The sequence below is a fragment of the Mastomys coucha genome, chromosome X (assembly GCF_008632895.1).
Source record: "Mastomys coucha isolate ucsf_1 chromosome X, UCSF_Mcou_1, whole genome shotgun sequence".
Lineage (NCBI taxonomy): Eukaryota > Metazoa > Chordata > Mammalia > Rodentia > Muridae > Mastomys > Mastomys coucha.
This window is the reverse complement of record NC_045030.1, coordinates 162,390,968-162,409,692: the sequence shown is the minus strand read 5'-3', so window position 1 is coordinate 162,409,692 and position 18,725 is coordinate 162,390,968. Positions and strand designations below refer to the sequence as shown.

The following is an 18,725-nucleotide window of genomic DNA, read 5'->3' as shown; positions in this document are numbered from 1 at the left end:
GCTTTGCAGCCTCCACAAATGTTAGCTAGTGGGGCAATGGTCCAAACTGGCTCCTTCCACAGGGTTCTGACTGAAGAAGGAAAGGAGGAAATGTTTGCAAGTTTGCACAGCTGCATGCAATAACAAACTCAGGCTCTACAGGTTTACAAAAATCTCATTTTCTGCCTATGATGAGGAACTTGGCCTCAACCTGGTTTCCATCAATGTTTTTTTTTTTTTACATCCAAAAATAGGTACAACAGAAAACTTCAAAACCTATTTCCTTTTTTCCCTTAAGACAGCACTCAGTTTTCAAATACTTATAATATATTGCTACTAAAAGGTACAGTTTCTGTCCACAGGATTTACAGAGATGGTTGGAGAATAAAAACGTTTTTCTGCCTTTGTGCCTCGTTCAGGTAGAAAACAAATATTTCCAACAAAGAATAATCAGAAATCAGGAAACCAAATTCACAAGGTGAGTCAAATGATGGCTGTGATTATCAGTAATCAGAAACAGAATATAAAGCCTTTCCTGGCAAATGGAATCATTCAACAAACTGCAAATGATATCAGACTTGTAAGAGAAGATAATTTTATTCAGAAACAACTTGTCATTTAATAACCTACGTTGTACATATGTAAAGTATACATATAGTATAGTGGTCTGTGCACATGCTAAGAGAAAGGAAACTATACGGGGATGAATTGAAATGAAATGCTCACAGTTTGATATCATACATAACTGATCATTAGAAAAGCTTGTGATTTTTACCATGATGGTGTTTAAAAATTTCAACAAATATTTGCTGTTACTTCAGGTGTCATAGAAATTTTTACCTATGTGTGTGTGTCTGTGTGTGTGTGTGTGTGTGTCTGTGTGTGTGTCTGTGTGTGTGAGAGAGAGAGAGAGAGAGAGAGAGAGAGAGAGAGAGAGGCAAGAATTTTTAGCTTATCAAACATTTTTGTAATGTTTTAAACTATCTAAGAAAATATTACTTTTTTAGATTTTCTCTGAAGTCAGAAAATAGGGCATATGAAAATGCGAAACAGTAAGTTATGTTCCAAAGGCTGCCTCTATCACATACACAAAGTTTTCTGAATCAACCATCTGCTTTTCTTCATGAAGTGGCCACAACGAAGGTGACAGGCCACATTTTATGAGTTAGCATCAGAATATAGTGAAAGTGTATGATGTCACAAAATCAGTAGCACTTTTGCAACACTTTCTCTTGACACATATTGTCATCATTATACAGTAATCAAACATAGACACTCAAAAATTCTCAGCTGCCACGATACCTAGTGTCACTTCTGTTATGGACTGTTCAGGTGACATTGCCAAATCTGATCATGAGAACTGTTTCCTTATTTGTGACTGAAAACCATTAAACTAGAAATCCATTGGGGCATTAACGACATAATGAAGCCCTAAGTATTTCAAAGTCAAATATGGACAAGTTTCAAATGCTGGAGAAATAACTAAGAAGAGAGATGGAGAATCCTTTTTAAGATTTGTTTCTAGTTTTTAACAAAAATACGAATGGTTTTGGCAATGACATTCCACTCCAATTAGCCTTGCTTGAAAACCCCAGACCTTAGTTTAGAGCAACAGTTCTCAATCTGTGGGTAGCAACCCCTTGGCAGGAGCGTCAAACAATTCTTTCAGAGGACTCACTTATCAGATATCCTGCATATCATATATCTACATTATGATTTATAACAGTAACAAGATTACCGTTAAGGAATAGTGGCAAAAATAATTTTATGGTTCTGGGTCACCACAATGTGAGGAACTGTATTAAATGTTTGCAGTATTAGAAACATTGAGTTCCACTGTTCTAGAGCAACAGGAAGAGAGAAATCTTAAGTCATCAAAACCTTCTGAACCTAGAACATAAAGAAGATGCAAATGCTGGATGGAGTGAGCTGAATCAAGATAATCCTTCCATATAACTGTATCTTTCCTTTCCCACTGTATCCCCTTCCTTCTATGGGGTCCTTATTTCATGAAGTCTTCTATATCATACTGGCTCTGGCCTTAGTCTGCTTATCACAAGGGGTAAAACACAAAGACTCTGAAACACACACGCTATATCTTCTTACCTCTTTGGGGCCTTTACATCGCAGCAGCAACAGCAACTCCAGACAGAACTGACCCCCCATACTCTTCACACAGAGCTCCTGTCCAGTGTGGGCAGAGAAGGAAACAGGAGGCAAGGGTACTGCTCAGTGCTTAAGGAGCCAGCCAGCCAGGCTCCCCAAGCTGGAATGCATGGCAAGAGGCCCTGGGAGGGAGAAGGCCTTGGGTCACTATGATCCTCTGAGTCAGAAACCCTGGGGATCTCTCTGCTCTGAAAGGCCTTCCTAGGCATAAGAAGCCAAGAGATCCAGAGTGCTCGCTTAGGGAAGAACATCTAAAAGTTAAAATCTTGAGGCAAGTGACTCTATAAATATATGGTCATTTAAAGGAGACCCTGGAAATGCAATATGAATGTTGGATGAAGAACAAACCATTTAGATGAAATGCACACATACATGATAAGGGATTCCCATTCAGAACACATAAAATCACCCTTCCAGCTCAAATGAGAAAGTGTAAAGGGGCTTAAGGAAAATGGGAAAAGGATCTAAACTGGCATTTCTCCGAAGAAAATGCACAGGTAGCCAATTAGCTCAGGAAAACTTGTTCAGCTTTTAGGAGCTATCAGGGTATGCAAATCAAAATCACAAGAGATAAGCCCCCCACACTGAAATTATTTACAAAAGGATTGATGAGAATGTGACACACTTACACTGCACTGCTAGTGGGAATGTAAAATGCTTTAGAAAACAATTTAGTGGCTTCTCAAAATGTTCAGCAGAGTCCTATAATTCAACAGTTCAGCTCTAGGGTATAAACTCAACAGAACTAAGGGTGTAGATTTGCATCAAAATGAGTATGTACATGAACACTGGAGCAGCATCATGCATAATAGCTCTACTGAGAAATAATCCAAACATTCATCAACTAATGAATAGATAGATAAATTGTAGCATGGATTATACATATATATGTATATGATATATGTATATATAATGGAGTATCATTAGGCCATTATGGGAAATGAGGGCTGACATAGGCTACAGTGTAGACCAGCCTTGACAACATAATGTTGATTGAAAAGTGTCAGACCCAAAAGACCTGATTGTGTGATTCCATTTCCAAGAAATTTTCAAAACAGGTACATTTATAGTGACAGGTCAATGGTTGCTAGGGATTCAGGGAATGGGCAGAACACAGTGATGATGGACAGATGCAGCTGTTTTTTAGGTATGATGAAATTGTTCTACAACAGAGTGTGGCAGTGGTTCTGTGGATGTAACAATGAGTTATTCATTTTAAATGGGTAAGTTGTATGATATGTCAATTTTATTTTGATAAAGCTGATTCATTTAAAAAACAAAGAATGAAATACTGGTTCTTATTCTCTCAAAACAACCCTTGCCTAATGATGTGAGAATATCCAGAAGTTCCCATTGCTCCTGCAAATTCAATGACCACAATATAAGCAGGCTTTTATTTGAAGATGGAACTACAACCACTCACACTGAGAAGTTGGAATTAGGGACCTGAGAGTAAGGATTCTGCTTCAGCTCCACAGTTCATCTCTGCTCATCCCTGATACCTCCAACCCTGAACACCAGCTCCCATCTCTGCATGCTCACAGGATCATCTATGAGAGTCCTTTAGAACACGCAGTCATTCATGATTTTTTTTTAATCTGTGGATTAAATGCCATTTAGTTCCAGTGGAACAGCTCAGTGTATTCCTCCTAGTTGAAATTGATCAACTTATTGTTTTGCTTTACATTTTATTTACTTATTAGCAAGGAAAGAATCTACTCTTTAAACATTGTTTAAATTGATTTTGTGTACGGATGTGTGTGGGGGTGGGGGGAAGGAGTGTATTTGTTTAGGTGAGAAGGCATCTTGTAGATATCAGTTTTTTCATTCGACTATATATATATATATCCCTTAGGTCAAACTCAATAATTAGGCTAGGCATCAAGCACCTTTATCTTTTGATCCATTGTGCAAACCCCACAAATCTCCTCTTTCCAACATTTTTTAAGTTAGAACATTGCCTCTTGGAGCCAGTGTCTATGTTCACAATTATAAATTGAAAAGAAACTAGCAAGAGGTGACAATGAAGAGAGCAGTGAGTTCAGAAAAACCCTGGCATCCTTATTTAAGTCTATCATTCACTAGAACTGCAGCTGAGCTTGTGACACATTTATTAAAATTATATTAATTTGTATTTTATTTATTAGTATTACTTGTTTGCTTTCTAGTCTTTATCTCTCCAAGTGATTCTTGGGCACACAAGATCACTGCTTATAAATATGAGTTTATTAGTGCTACCTTGTCCATTCTAACTTGCAGTGCAGATTTTGTTTAAGAGTGCCTTCTGCTAATAGGGCTAACACTCCAAGGGAACAGTTTCCAAGTTTCTTCAGTTAACCATAATTCATGGCTTCTGGAATTTATCACATTTGTGCAATAGCACAAATATATAACTTTTACCTATTCTGGACTAGTCTTAGATGTTTCCACCATAATGGCCCTTGATATTATCTGTCTTTTGAAAGATGATTCTATTGCCTTATAAAAGATATTGTTGGATGGGAGAACTATGCGTTTCCTTGAGGAAGGCTATAAAACTGTGTTTCTGAGACAATCTCTCTATGTCCATGTTTTTACTGAAGCAGCCATACAGGCTTCTTCTCAAGCAAACTAAAGTGCTGTATAGTAGAAGATGAACAACAAAACTTTGAGGCACATGCTATCTTACTTTTTACAGAAAAATAGGGGGAAATCAAAGAGTTTAATAATTTTATTCATTGGCATATATTCAGTGACCTGGAAAATTTGGCCAGTACTCAAGTTTGTAAATTTCTATGGAAAATGAGCTGTGTTTGGCAGGCTTCACGAAATATGAGGCTGATAAAATTGTTTCATGCTTTCTCAAGACCTTATGCCACTAACTGTGTGGGATTGGAAAAATATTGTTTAAATGTCCATTTAAACACCATCAATAAACAATTTTCTTTATCTGTAAGAATTAATGAAATTCTGTTTATTTCAAAGCGTAACTTGAACTAAGCTTCTTTGAACTTTGATTAGGAGATAGTGTTTCACAGACACCACGGACATGGATCAATCTAGTTCAAAAGAGTTCACGTCAAAGCCAAAAGTATTGATAGAGTACTTTATTGTACATTGTGGAGAATTTTAACTGGAAATTCCATTGATACTTAGCTTGTTAGGAAGTGGGTCATGAACTCACAAGAAAAGATGAAACCAAAAGAGATAAAAATATTATTGTAACATCCCGAACCATTATATAAAAGAACATGATGATGAATTCCACTGCAAGGTTCATGACTCTCAAATATTATCACCTCTAAGTCAATCATCTCTCTCTTTTTTTAAATGGAATTGTCTATCCAACTGCTTCTCGACCCTCCCACCTGGTATCTCAGGTCATATCAAACTCCTCACTTTGCTTTCTGGCAAATATCTTTATACCCTGCCCTACCACATTGTGAGAAGTGTTGATTGTTGATAAAGCATTTATCACTATTGCTGGCTTGTAGTACCGTCTCCAGAAAAGTTACAGTTGTTGGTGGTAATGATTATCATTGAAGATAAAACAATCTTTTCTGAGTTTGTCTAGCCAGAAACTAACTAGTCCTTTCTTATTCTTTTCTTGAACTTGCTTTCCATATTTGGTATATTCTGGAGTTCTGTTGACTCGATAGCTAATACAATTTAGAAAAATGACCCTCCTCTGTAGCTCCACTTTCATTATCACCCTATTTCTAGCCTCCAGATTGAATCAACTTACCAATCCATTCTTAATCTTGTGTGACAAATTTTTCATTGGAGAAATCAGAATGTTTTAAAAGACAAGCCATTCTTTTAAGATATCTATGCACCATGTGTCGTGTATGTATTAAATATACTAAACCACATTACTAGGAATTACTTAACACTTCCATTGTATAGATAATTAAATAAGCAAAAACAGTTTGTACCATGTTCTATATCACACTAACATAATTCACACCAGTCATCTAGCTCCAGAACTGTATTCAACTGCTACATAAAGGAATATGCCATTCTCCAGCTTTAACAACATAACAACAGGCAAGGAGGGAAAGAATCAATGGGTTTCTATTGTACTTAGGGCAAAATTCATCCATACAGAACCTCCCTGTACCAAAACACCTGGCCACCTTCTTCAGCCTTTCGTCTGTTGCTCATCTTTGCCCTAATTCTTTTTCTTTATTAGTTAATTATTTTATTTATTTTCATCTCAACTGTTGCCTCCTCTCTTGGTCCCCCATCTCAGAGTTCTTTTCCCCTTCCCCCTCACCTCTGACAGGGTATTCCTCCAGGCATTCCTCTTTCCTGGGGCATTACGTCTCTACAGGATTAGGCATATCCTTTTCCCCTAGACAAGGAAGCCCTCTGCTATATATGTGCCAGGAGCCTCAGACCAGTCCTTGTATGCTCTTTGTTTTGTGGCTCAGTCTCTAGGAACTTCCAGGGATTGAGGCTAATCAATACTGTTGGTCTTCTTATGGGGATGCCATCCCCTTCAGTTCCTTCATTCCTTCCCCTAACCCTTTCATAGGTGTCCCTGACCTCTGAACAATGCTTGGCTGTGAGTAATTGCATCTCTAATTTAGGTGCTGGTAGAGCCTCTCAGAAGACAACAATGTTAGGCTCTTGTCTGCAAGCACAACATAGCATCAGTAATAACATCTGTAATAATGTCAGGGTTTGGTGTGCGCACATGGGATGGATTCCAAGTTGGGTCAGTCACTGGTCAGCTTCTTTCAGTATCTGCTCCATTTTTGTGCCTGAATTTTTTTAGGCAGGAACAATTTTTGGTCAAAAAATTTGAAGGTGGGTTGGTGTCCCTTTACTGTGGGCCCTGTCTAACTACTGGAGGTGGTCTCTTCAGTTTCCATCTCCCCACTGTTGGGAATTTCAGCTATGTTCATCCACATTGAGTCCTGGGCGACTCTCACATGTCAGGTTTCTAGAAGTTTCTAGAGGTTCCCAAAACCCTGGCAGCTGCATATTTCCTTCCATTCATTCTCCTGGCCCTCTGGCTTCTATCTGGTCTCCATCCCCTAATACCTGATCTTGCCCCTCTTTCCTCTTCCCCTCCCCTCTCCCACCCATTTCCCTCCCACCCACTGCCTCCCAAGATAATTTTGTTCCCTTTTCTAAGTGGTATTTAAGCATCCTCACTTGGGTCTTCCTTCTTGTTTAACTTTAGGAGTCTTTGGGGTATATTATGGTTATTTTGTACTTTTTGGCTAATATTAACTTATCAGTGAGTACATACCATGCATGTTCTTTTGGGTCTGGGTTACTTCACTCAGGATGATATTTTCTAGTTCTATCCACTTGCCTGCAAAATTCACGATGTCCTTGTTTTTAAGAGCTGAATAGTATTCCATTGTGTAAATGAGCCACATTTTCTGTATCCATTCTTAAAGCACTCAGTTAAGGCCAATGCAAGTTCTGTCTTGCTTAGGGATTTCCTCTTACCTTTCTTCTTATACCTGAGCTGCCTTTCCATGGCATTTTCCCATTGCTGGCTCCTCCATTAAATCTGTTTAGATCACATTGGCTTAAAATATAAATAAAGAAAATATCCAATAAAAAAAGAAAAAAAAAAAAAGGATTCCCTGACCTTCCCAATCTGAAGTCAATGCTCCCAGGCTTCCAGTCTCAACCTTTTGTTCAATTCTTACTAGTACTTATCTCAACTTATAATTGCTTCTTGTGATTGTACATTATTTTATTTCTTTCATATTGGCTTGAAAGCTTTACAATGAAAAAGATTTTCACCTCACTGTAGCATTCTGCTTTATAAAGAGTTGGTGATGAGAATTTTGAGAAATAACTCAATGAGCAGAAGAATATTTTAGTGATGGGACATATCTACATAGACTCAAGGTTCTTCAAAGGTAGACAAAGGTTGGACACAATCAACCTGGTTAAGGCCTACATCTCTACGTTAAGCACTTACTTTTGAAACCATCACTTAGTCTCTCCAAAAAATTTATACAATTTTGGTTTAAAGATGATTCAGCAACAAGTAATTTTATAAGATTCTAGACTGGTCATGGTTTTTAAGTAGACATTGTGTGTGTGAAGAAATACTGGCTAATAGAACAGAATGTACATTATTATATTCCACAAATATGCTATTTTGAAAATACTAGTAACAGTGAAACTGATATATATGTATGTATATTATGATTTTAAATATTCATGTATACATTTACATTAGTTAAAAATAAAGACAGGAAGTATCATCCCAGCTTGATGAAAAATACAGTGCTTTGTTTTTACTCTTTTAGGGAAGTAACTCATATTCCAGAATATGAAATAAGAGTGGAAGCTAAAAGTAAAGGAACAAGAAAACAAAAAGTCATCTTTTCAAAGTCACAAAAGTATCACTTACATGCCCCTGCCCAAAGAGCAAAGCAATCTCATGAGAACTTGCTGCTTCTATTTTTCTATATGTTCCCTTATCCTTCCCAACATTTGCAGATCTTTCATCCTGTACCACTAGCACAAGCTTGAGAACTTTTCGTCTGCCATTTTTGATGATGTTGCTGCCTTCAAGTAACTTCCATAACTATTCAGCATTTGGCAGGTCAATTATGCCCCTCAGTAGAATATTGCAGGCTTTCTATGACCTGAACCCAAACCACCATTCAAACTGTATTTAGTACTCTTCCTCCAGGAAACCCTACATTCCAGCCAAGCAGAATTTCCACATTTTGTACATTCTCATCTTATTTTTCTTTCTTTTCTAACTGTGAATTTCCCTGACTTTATCTCCCAGCTCAGAAGTTTTCTCTCTTTATCCCCTCATTTAACATAGAACAGCTTGCCTAATATTAGATATTGAACTCACAATGCCTTCTATTCCATTTTACCTACTCAGGGACATCCTTCTCTCCAGGTGTTGTCTTATTCTCACTTCAAATAAACTGGCTTATCAGCATTAAGATATGTTGTAGAATGTTCCATCATACAAAAGCCCTTGCTTGCACTTTCAGAGCTGCCACCTCATTTTATTCTTTTACACAGTAAAAATTCTTTTAAACATTTTCACACACACACACACACACACACACACACACACACACACACACCTTCCACATCCATTCTGATTCTTTTACCTCTACAGCTCATTCCTTTCTTCCCCCCCCTTTCTTTCTGCATTACTGAGGAATTGAAATTTTGTCCTCATGCATATAGGCAAACTCTTTACCACCAAGTCACAATCTCAGCCTCACCCCTTACCTTATTAAAGTTACCCAATAACTTCCACATTACTAATTCCAACCCATTTTCAAGCTGCCACCTACTTTACCCAGAATCAGAGTAACTACATAATTTTTGCAAGTCGGAATTCTTCAAAGAATGAAGATGAGTGTTACTGATAATTATATTGATTTGTAATTATGCATTATCTTGGACTGTATTTGGCCAACTGAGGCATACTTTCACCGACTCACTGGAGTCATAGGAAATTGCTTACTCCCTTTAAAATATTGTCATCAATTGGTTTTCTGAATGGTCACTCAGTGATACTCATTCTCCTTCTGCTATCCTGCCTCCTTCCAGTTCCTGAATGTAGTATAGTGCTAGAATTTCTCCATGTCTTTAGATTTTCTTTACCTAAGTCAGTGGCAATTCAAACCTCCCAGTGTCATCATGTTTCTTACCATATTCTATAGGTAATCTGTCAATAAATTCCATTGTGCTGCCTTCAAGCCATACCTACATCTGACCTTTTCTGATATAGCTTTCTTTTTCAGCCTAGCCTATTCTGCTATTCCTTACCCCAATTTGACATAAAAACAAGGAAGAAATGACTTAATATATGGAGAAGCTACAAAAATCCTTGATTTAAAAGTTGCCATTTCTCCTGCTTGAATATGATTTTTTTCATAAAAAAAATTATCCCGATAAACAACTTGAGTCACAGTTTATTCTATAAAGGTCTTTATTATTATATGTAAGTACACTGTAGCTGTCTTCAGACACACCAGAAGAGGGCGTCAGGGTCAGATCTCATTACAGATGGTTGTGAGTCACCATATGGTTGCTGGGATTTGAACTCAGGACCTCTGGAAGAGCTCTATGAAGGTCTTAAGGCAGATAAGACAGAAAAATACAGGAGCAGAAAGGCTACTCAAAATCCCACAGGGAGAACATGAAATGTTAATCAACAGATTGTTATTCTTTGGTGGTTAACAATGCTGTTAATAACCAAATCCTCTCTTCTCACTCATAAAGGAAGTAGTATGAGTATATAATGGTCTTTTGTTGTTTGTATTGATAGAGTATAGAACAGCTACATCCCAGGCATTTGGGAACTAAGTAAGCTAATCTTGGAAATATTGCCTCTTCTGCCCAGAGTTAACCCCCAAACCATGGTTTAAGGCCATCACACCTCCCTTGTCACCTGGAATCCACAGCCCACAGAGGAGTGATAGTTGGGGCTTTCTAGAAAAAGGTTTCCTTAAACCTAAGCAATCAATTCAGAAAATAACACATTTCTTTCTCTATGCCAGAATTCCTCCATCTCACTACTATGTGCCTGTTTACAGTTTGATGGTTCTTTCTTTTTGGGTATTATCCTATGCATTATGGAATATTTACAAGCATCTGTGTTCTCAGATACCAAATTAATTTAATATCTTGATTAGTTGTGGATTGAAAAATATCTCCAAAATCCCTAACTAAGCTAATTTCATTTATTCTTTTGTTATCAGCTAGGGGCATCAGAGTGATCCAGGGCATACCATCACAACTCAGGGTTCATGAACATTTAATAGCTTAGAGAGAAATGATCAAGGCAAACCATCACAAGGAAAGTTTTATGTGACAGATGCCAAAAAAGTAGATAATTTTTCATTTGATAATTATTGAACATACATGCTGATTTAGGATTTTCAGACCCTTAGAGCCAGACAGAATTGTATGGGAAAAAAGAAGGTAAAGTCATTGACTGTTTTTATCTTCAGAAACAAAGAGGCCTTCAAAATAGTTTCAAGCCTCATGCTTCTGAGTATTAGGGAAACTGCCATTACCACCACCAAACACTTCCTGAGCATGACAAATTACCATAATCTTGAGTTAAAATAAAGACAAACATTTCCTTAAAGCTATAAACCTTAAACAGACTCTCCTCCTTAAATGGAAATTCTATGTGGTTTAATAGCAATCATCTATTTTCAGCAGGCTCTCTCTCTTTCCAAATGGCAGTCACCATTTAATTATACTACCACCAAGAAATACTGTTTTTAATGTTAAAAACCAGTGAAAAGGGAACCAACATAACATGTAGACTAATAAATTCAGAATGCAGTGTGTAAATTGAGAAAATAAAAATTTATAATTCATTGACTTTATTGTCACTTTCATTTCATAGTTCTTAATTTGTACTGTCTTTGCTTATTATAAGAGCAATGCAAGCAAAATGATCAATATCAAGACCAGCCCTAATGTCAGAATTAAATGCCCAGTGAATGCTTTTTATTTTAATTTTGAAATTTCCTTCCAAATTATTAACTTATTACTTTATGATGAACTATAACATAGCTGTATTTAAATGTGTCTCTCATGTATTTAGTGATGACTCACTCATATCCATTATAAGTAGTGCTCTATATAATGGTAGGAACCTTTAAAAATGAAAATAAAGCAGTGGTAGGGGAACTAAGACAATGGTATTCAAACAACATGTACCAAGATATAGTTTCAGAATCCTGTATATCCAGTTATCAAAACTGCCAGACCTACCAACCAATGGAACAAGGACACAGAGCAGCAACACTGAATGGGGCCAAGGAAAAAGAAGATGAGACCAACTCTACAGAGACAAAACTATCCTGGCAGCAAACTTGATGGGAAAACAGTTAAATTACTCTAATTGGAGGCAGTGAACAAATAAACCCTAACCCTGCTTATAAGTTCTCAGTTTATAAGTCATAAATCCATTGCCTGAGAAAACAATAGGTTTTATCTAGTCATACAATAAGTTCAAAATAATTTGCTTTTCCACAAAAATCCTGAAATAACAATACTAAATATCCATCTAGTAATATACCTATATCTATATTTGTAGTCATATATGTACTCATCCACATAACTCTTCCTAAATATACACCTGTAGCTGACCATCCATTCTTATCCACCCCTCACCTATTCATCTGTTCATCTATTCATTCATGTTGAAGTGGTTCTCAAATAGGAATGTGAATCTAAATCACCTAGAGGGCTTAAAATCCAAGATCTGTTTCAGAACTTTCCATTCTGTCGGTAGGTATAAGTATAAGCATGAAACCTGCCACTTTATCATTAATTATAATTTTCTACCTTCCATCAGATCATTTATGTATTATTATGTATTATGCACCATGGTGTCACATAGTACACAAAACCAATATTATAGCTTTTTAAAATTTCTCCTCTCTGAGATACACCTAGCCCTGCAGAGACTTGATATACCAGGGTAGGGGAGAACAGGAGAGCCCCCAGCTTCTCAAAGGAGAAGGGGAGGGAGATGGAGGGGAGGATTGTGGGAGGGGGTGACTGGGAGGGGGAAGTGAATGAGATGTAAAGCAGAGAAGTAAAAATATTAAAATGTACAACCTACAAAAAAGAGAAATTTCTCCTCTCTTAATAATAAAAACTAAAAGATGAAAAAATGTGAACATGTATTTCCCATTCAGGACAATAGTTAAATTTAGGACCATCTTTTGATTGTACTTGATTTAATTTCCATTTGCTTTTAAGTTGATGCGTTTATGTCTTAACCACATTGAGATATATTTTCCAAACACTAACATGAAACAGCGACAACTCAAAGGCAGCTTCATTTTGAAATTGGCTAGCATTTTGTAAACACGCTTTTGACAGAGCAATTTATGATTCTCTAAACAGCTGTGGGGGTATCACACAGAAAAGCATATGTTAGCCTTCTAACTTTGCTGTTTAGGGGTCTACAATCATTGTCTACAGCACTGTATTTGCTGCATCACTTCATATGAATGTTAGTTTTTCAAGACTTAAACCACATTGCCCATATGGGTGACCTAGGCCAGAGAACAAAGCTTTATAGAGACAGCTCTGCATCTTGTTTTCTCATGTTAATTTAACAGCACTTGATTTAAAGACTGTGCTGTTTCATATTTGCAATGTTTAGAAGGAAGACTATTCAACAGATGGCATCCTTAACCTAAATAAAGGCGAGAGTCAATTTAAAAATGTGGACCATACTGTTTCAGACCTTAGTGAGTTCCAATCAGTGAGAGACAAGACATGAGCACAAGGGTATGCTATAAATGTTTTTAATGAATGAAAAAGTTAGAGTGCTGATTGGGGAGGGTAAAGGGGGTCAGATTTCATGGTGCAATGGAGAAAACTTTATATTACATTTTTCAAATCTTGAAGAACTGAAGTCATTTCTCTAGAATGCAAAGAACAGACACTGAAATCAAAGATATATTTTTACAAATGGAGTGAAAATAAAGACTACTTGGACCTAGGAGTTACTGTGTGACTAGCAGAGGAATGGTGTTCATGGAACATCAAATGCACTACCAAAATGAATATAAACTTCAGCTTCTCTCAACCCATTACAGAGCAAATTGTTTTCATAGGATTAGAACAGGAAAGGGTGAACTAGGAAAAGAACACAAACAAGACAAGACAAAACAAAACAAACAACAAACCATACTTATTCCCTACTGGAGAAAGGAAAACTGTATATTTTGGCCAAATCAGAGAAAATGTCTTCTTCCTCCTTTACTATGTACACTGCATTCACAGAGAATATAGAATAATTCCAATTTATATATAAGGTCTCTTTGTTCATAGCAATATTACCATTAAGTGCAATTATTTCAACTAATGGACACTGAATGAATGATATAATCAACAAAGATTGAGATAAAGCTTTTCCGTTTAAGATTCAAAGAACAGAAAAAAATATGTTGTCACCATTTAAAAAGATCTGGGCTTAAGTAGAAATTTATTTTATTTGATTTCAGTGATAAGTATACATCTAATACAGTCAATATATTTTTCAAATTGTGTCCCAATGACAACTTATTGTAAAGCAGTATAATAGGATAATTGAGCACTGTGTCGTGTGATACCATTGCAGTTAATGGTTTTATTTAATTAGGCCTAGGTTTGGTGGCTCATACTGTAATCCCACACACTGGAAAGCAAAGACATTGGGATTACTGTCAGTTTCAGTCCAAGTGAGCTACATAGTAATTTTCAAGTCAATCTGGAATTATGTGTGAGGTTGTGTCTAAAGAAGTGGGGGGTGAGAGGAGGAGGTTGAGGAGGAGAATAAGGAGGAGGAGAGTGAGGAAGAGGAGAGTGAGGAGGAAATTGAGGAGGATGGTGAGGAGGAGGAGGTGGTTGAGGAAGAAGGTGAAGAAGAGGTGGAAGAGAATGATGACGATGAGAAATAAACAACAGGAAAATATTCAATTGAGCACAAATTTTATTACAGAAGTGAAATCTGATGTAAAATATTATAAATATAGGCAAAATGAACTTAGAATGAATATATCTTGTTTTCAATTATATGCTAGACGCAAAGAAAAATACAAGAATGCTGGCCTGGCCTCTGGTTGAGTAAGAGGCTTCTGCTGAAGGTGTGGGCTGGGATACGGTAGAGAAATTGGACATTAACTAAATAGCCCAATTAAAAATGGGGGTGAAAATATAAACAGAGAATTCTCAACAGAGGAATCTCAAATGATTGAGAAACACTTAAAGAAATGTTCTACCATCCTTAGCCATCAGGGAAATACAGATAAAAACACCTTTGGAATTCCATCTTATACCCATCAGAATGGCTAAGATCAAAAACTCAAGTGACAGCTCATGCTGGTAAGGATGAAGAGCAAGGGGAACACTCCTCCATTGCTGGTGGGAATGCAAAATTATACAGCCACTTTGGAAATCAATATGGAGGTTTTACTTAGACAATTGGCAATTGATCTACATTAAGACCTAACCATACCACTTGTGGCCATAAACACAAAGGACACTTCATCCAACCACAAGGATACTTGCTCACTCATGTTCATAGTAGCTTTATTCTTAATACCCAGAAATTGGAAACAACCTAGATGTCCCTCAACCGAAGAATAGATTAAAAAATGTTGTATATTTACACAAAGGAGCATTACTCAGATGTTAAAATAAATGTTAAAATCGCTGGCAAATGGATGAAACTAGAAAAATATCATCTTGATGGAGGTAACCCAGACCCAAAAAGACAAAAATGGTATGCACTTACTTATAAGTTGTTATTAGCTGTAAATAAACATACTACAATCCATAGACCCAGGGAAGACAAAGAAACAAAGTGGGATTAAGGATCTCCCTGGGAAGGGGAAATAGAATAGATTTTGAGGGTGGACTGGTGATGGGTAGGGATGGGAACAGGAATAATCAGGTAGGGGGGTAGGAGTAGGGGGAGAGAATACCAGAATGGGGGAGGAGGATTTCAGGGACAAGGCAGAAACCTAGTCCAATGGAAACTTCATAGAATCTATGAGAATGACACTAGCAAAGACTCCTAGTAATGTGGGACATGGACCCTAAACCAGCCATCCTCTGTAACCAGGCAAGGCAGCAAGTAGAGGAATTGGGACAACAACCCAGACATAAAACCTCTGACATATAGTTTGTCATGCCTGCAGGAAGTGCTGAGAACAGAGGCAAGCATACTAGCCATCAGAGACACCAAGGAGACTTCTTCCAGCAACTGATGGGAACTGATGTAGAATCCCACAGCCAAATATTAGGGGGAGGACTTGGGGAGTCCTATAGAGGATAGGGAGGAAGGACTTCAAGAACCAGAGGGGTAAGGGACACGGCAAGAACAAATTGGGATGTAAAGTGAATAAATAAATGTATTTTTTAAAAAAATCATACATCTTCGTGTGCTATAATAAGACATATACATTAGTATGATGGTTGACATACCACTGAACTAGTGCTGGAGACATGATAGTTATAAAATGTTCTAGGTTCTAAAAACATCTCAAGAACTGCAGAATAAAGAGTAAATTTTAATTAAAAAAAACCAAAAGCCCCCAAATCCCTGTGCAATACTCTAAAATACAGTAAAATCCTACCATTATACACAGTAAAATCTTACTTTTCATTATACACATCACTGGCATACAGTGTTTCCTTCAGTGAGAGCAAAGGTTCTTCAGAAGTTTTAACATAATTTTCCTCTGTGTTGTCTGATTTTAGAAGTTCTTACTGAAAGGAAGACACTGAGGCACAGAGGAAAAGAGAGTAGCATGAGGTCAGACTGCAAGAAACACACAAAGGCACAGAAAACTATCATTCCACTCTACGTAATTTGTAATTTACACCTTAAACTCCAATCACTGCTTTCCGTGATATTGCATATATTATAAATGAGATGTTTACACACCACCTATTCATATTATTTAAATATAATGTTGGAGGAATATTGCTAAGTATAGTAGGCCCCACAATTCTGAACAATGATATTAGCCAGGTGAATTATCTAGATCAATATTGGTATTTTCTTTTTTTAATTAGATATTTTCTTTATTTACATTTCAAATGATATCTCCTTTCCTGGTTTCCCTTGCAGGGGGAAAAAAAACCTGTTCTCCCCACCCCACCTGCTCACCAACCCTGCCTTTCCCTTTTCCTGACCCTGGCATTCCCCTACACTGGGGCATACAACCTTCACAGGACCAAAGGCCTGTCCTTCCATTGATGACCGACCAGGCCATCCTCAGCTACATATGCTGCTGGAGCCATGAGTCCCATCATGTGTATTTTTTGGTTGGTGGTTTAGTCCCTGGGAGCTCTGAGGGTACTGGTTAGTTCATATTGTTGTTCGTCCTAAGGGGCTCCTTCATTGAGGACCTTGTACTCAGTCCAATAAATGGCTGTGAGCCTCTACTTCTGTATTAGTCAGGCACTGGCAGAGCCTCTCAGGAGACAGCTATCTCAGGCTCCTGTCAGCTAGCACTTGCTGGCATCCACAATAGTGTCTGTTTGATGACTGAATATGGGAAGGATTCCCAGGTGGAGTAGTCTCTGAATTGTCCTTCCTTCAGTCTCCAGATTGTCCTTCCTTCAGTCTCTGCTCCATAGTTTTTCTCTGCAACTCCTTCCATGGGTATTTTGTTCCCCCCTCTAAGAAGGATCTAAGTATCCACACTTTGGGCTTCCTTCTTCCTGAGTTTCTTGTGGTTTGTGGCTTGTACTTTGTGTATTCTAATCTTCTGTGTTAATATCCAGTTATCAGAGAATGCAGACCATGTGCGTTTTTTTTGTGATTGGGTTACCTAACTAAGGATGATATTCCCCAGATCCATCCATTTCCCTAAGAATTTCATAAATTCATTGTTTTTAATAGCTGAGTAGTACTCCATTGTGTAGATGTACCACATTTTCTGTATCCACTCCTCTGTGGAGGGACAAGGGGGTTGTTTCCAGTTTCTGGCTATTATAAATAAGGCTGCTATGAACATAGTGGAGCATGTGTCCTTATTACTTGTTGGAGCATCTTCTGGGTTTATGCCCAGGAGTGGTATAGCTGGGTCCTCTGGTTGTACTATGTCCAATTTCTGGAGAAACTGCCAAACTGATTTCCAGAGTGGATGTACCAGGTTGCAATTCCACCAGCAATGAAGAAGTGTTCCTCTTTCTCCACAACTTTGCCAGCATCTGCTGTCACCTGAGTTTTTGATCCTAGCCATTCTGACTGGTGTGAGGTGAAATCTCAGGGTTGTTTTGATTTGCATTTCCCTGATGACTAAGGATGTTGAACATTTCTTTAGGTGCTTCTCAGCCATTCATTATTCCTCAGTTGAGAATTCTTTGTTTAGCTCTGTACCTGATTTTTTAATAGGGTTATTTGATTCTCTGGAGTCTAAATTGTTGAGTTCTTTATATATATTGGATACTAACCCTCTATCAGATATAGGATTGGTAAAGATCTTTTCCCAATCAGTTAGTTGCCGTTTTGTCCTATTGACAGTGTCCTTTGACTTACAGAAGCTTTGCAATTTTATGAGGTCCTGTTTGTCAATTATTTTTTGGGGGGGGACAGGGTTTATCTGTGTGGTCCTGGCTGTCCTGGAACTCACTCTGTAGACCAGGCTGGCCTCGAACTCAGAAATCCACCTGCCTCTGCCTCCCAAGTGCTGGGATTAAAGGCATGTGCCATCACCTCCCAGCCGATTTGTCAATTCTTGATCTTTGAGCATAAGCTAAAGGTGTTCTGTACAGGAAATTATCCCCTGTGCCCATGTGCTCGAGGCTCTTCTCCACTTTCTTTTCTATTAGTTTCAGTGTATCTGGTTTTATAGGGAGGTCCTTGATCCACTTGGACTTGAGCTTTGTACAAGGAGATAGGAATGGATCACTTTGCATTCTTCTACATGCTAACGGTCAGTTGAGCCAGCACAATTTGTTGAAAATGCCGTCTTTCTTCCACTGGATGGTTTTAGCTCCTTTGCCAAAGATCAAGTGAACATAGGTGTGTGGGTTTATTTCTGTGTCTTCAATTCTATTCCATTGATCTACCTGCCTATCACTGTACCAATACCATGCAGTTTTTATCACAA

At 37.7% G+C, this 18,725-nt stretch overlaps 1 protein-coding gene across 4 annotated transcripts in view; it reads right to left on the bottom strand.

Moving 5' to 3' along the window:
* Positions 1 to 18,725, bottom strand: part of Arhgap6 (Rho GTPase activating protein 6) — a 484,877-nt gene that overhangs the window by 117,658 nt on the left and 348,494 nt on the right. The window contains exon 1 of one of the 4 annotated variants that reach the window (XM_031371337.1): positions 2,086 to 2,185. The exons of the other annotated variants lie outside the window; for them this stretch is intronic. Coding sequence (XP_031227197.1) covers positions 2,086 to 2,145 — 60 coding nt within the window. The 5' untranslated portion in view covers positions 2,146 to 2,185. Of the gene's footprint in view, positions 1 to 2,085; positions 2,186 to 18,725 lie in introns of those variants that run through there. 4 annotated transcript variants of the gene reach the window in all.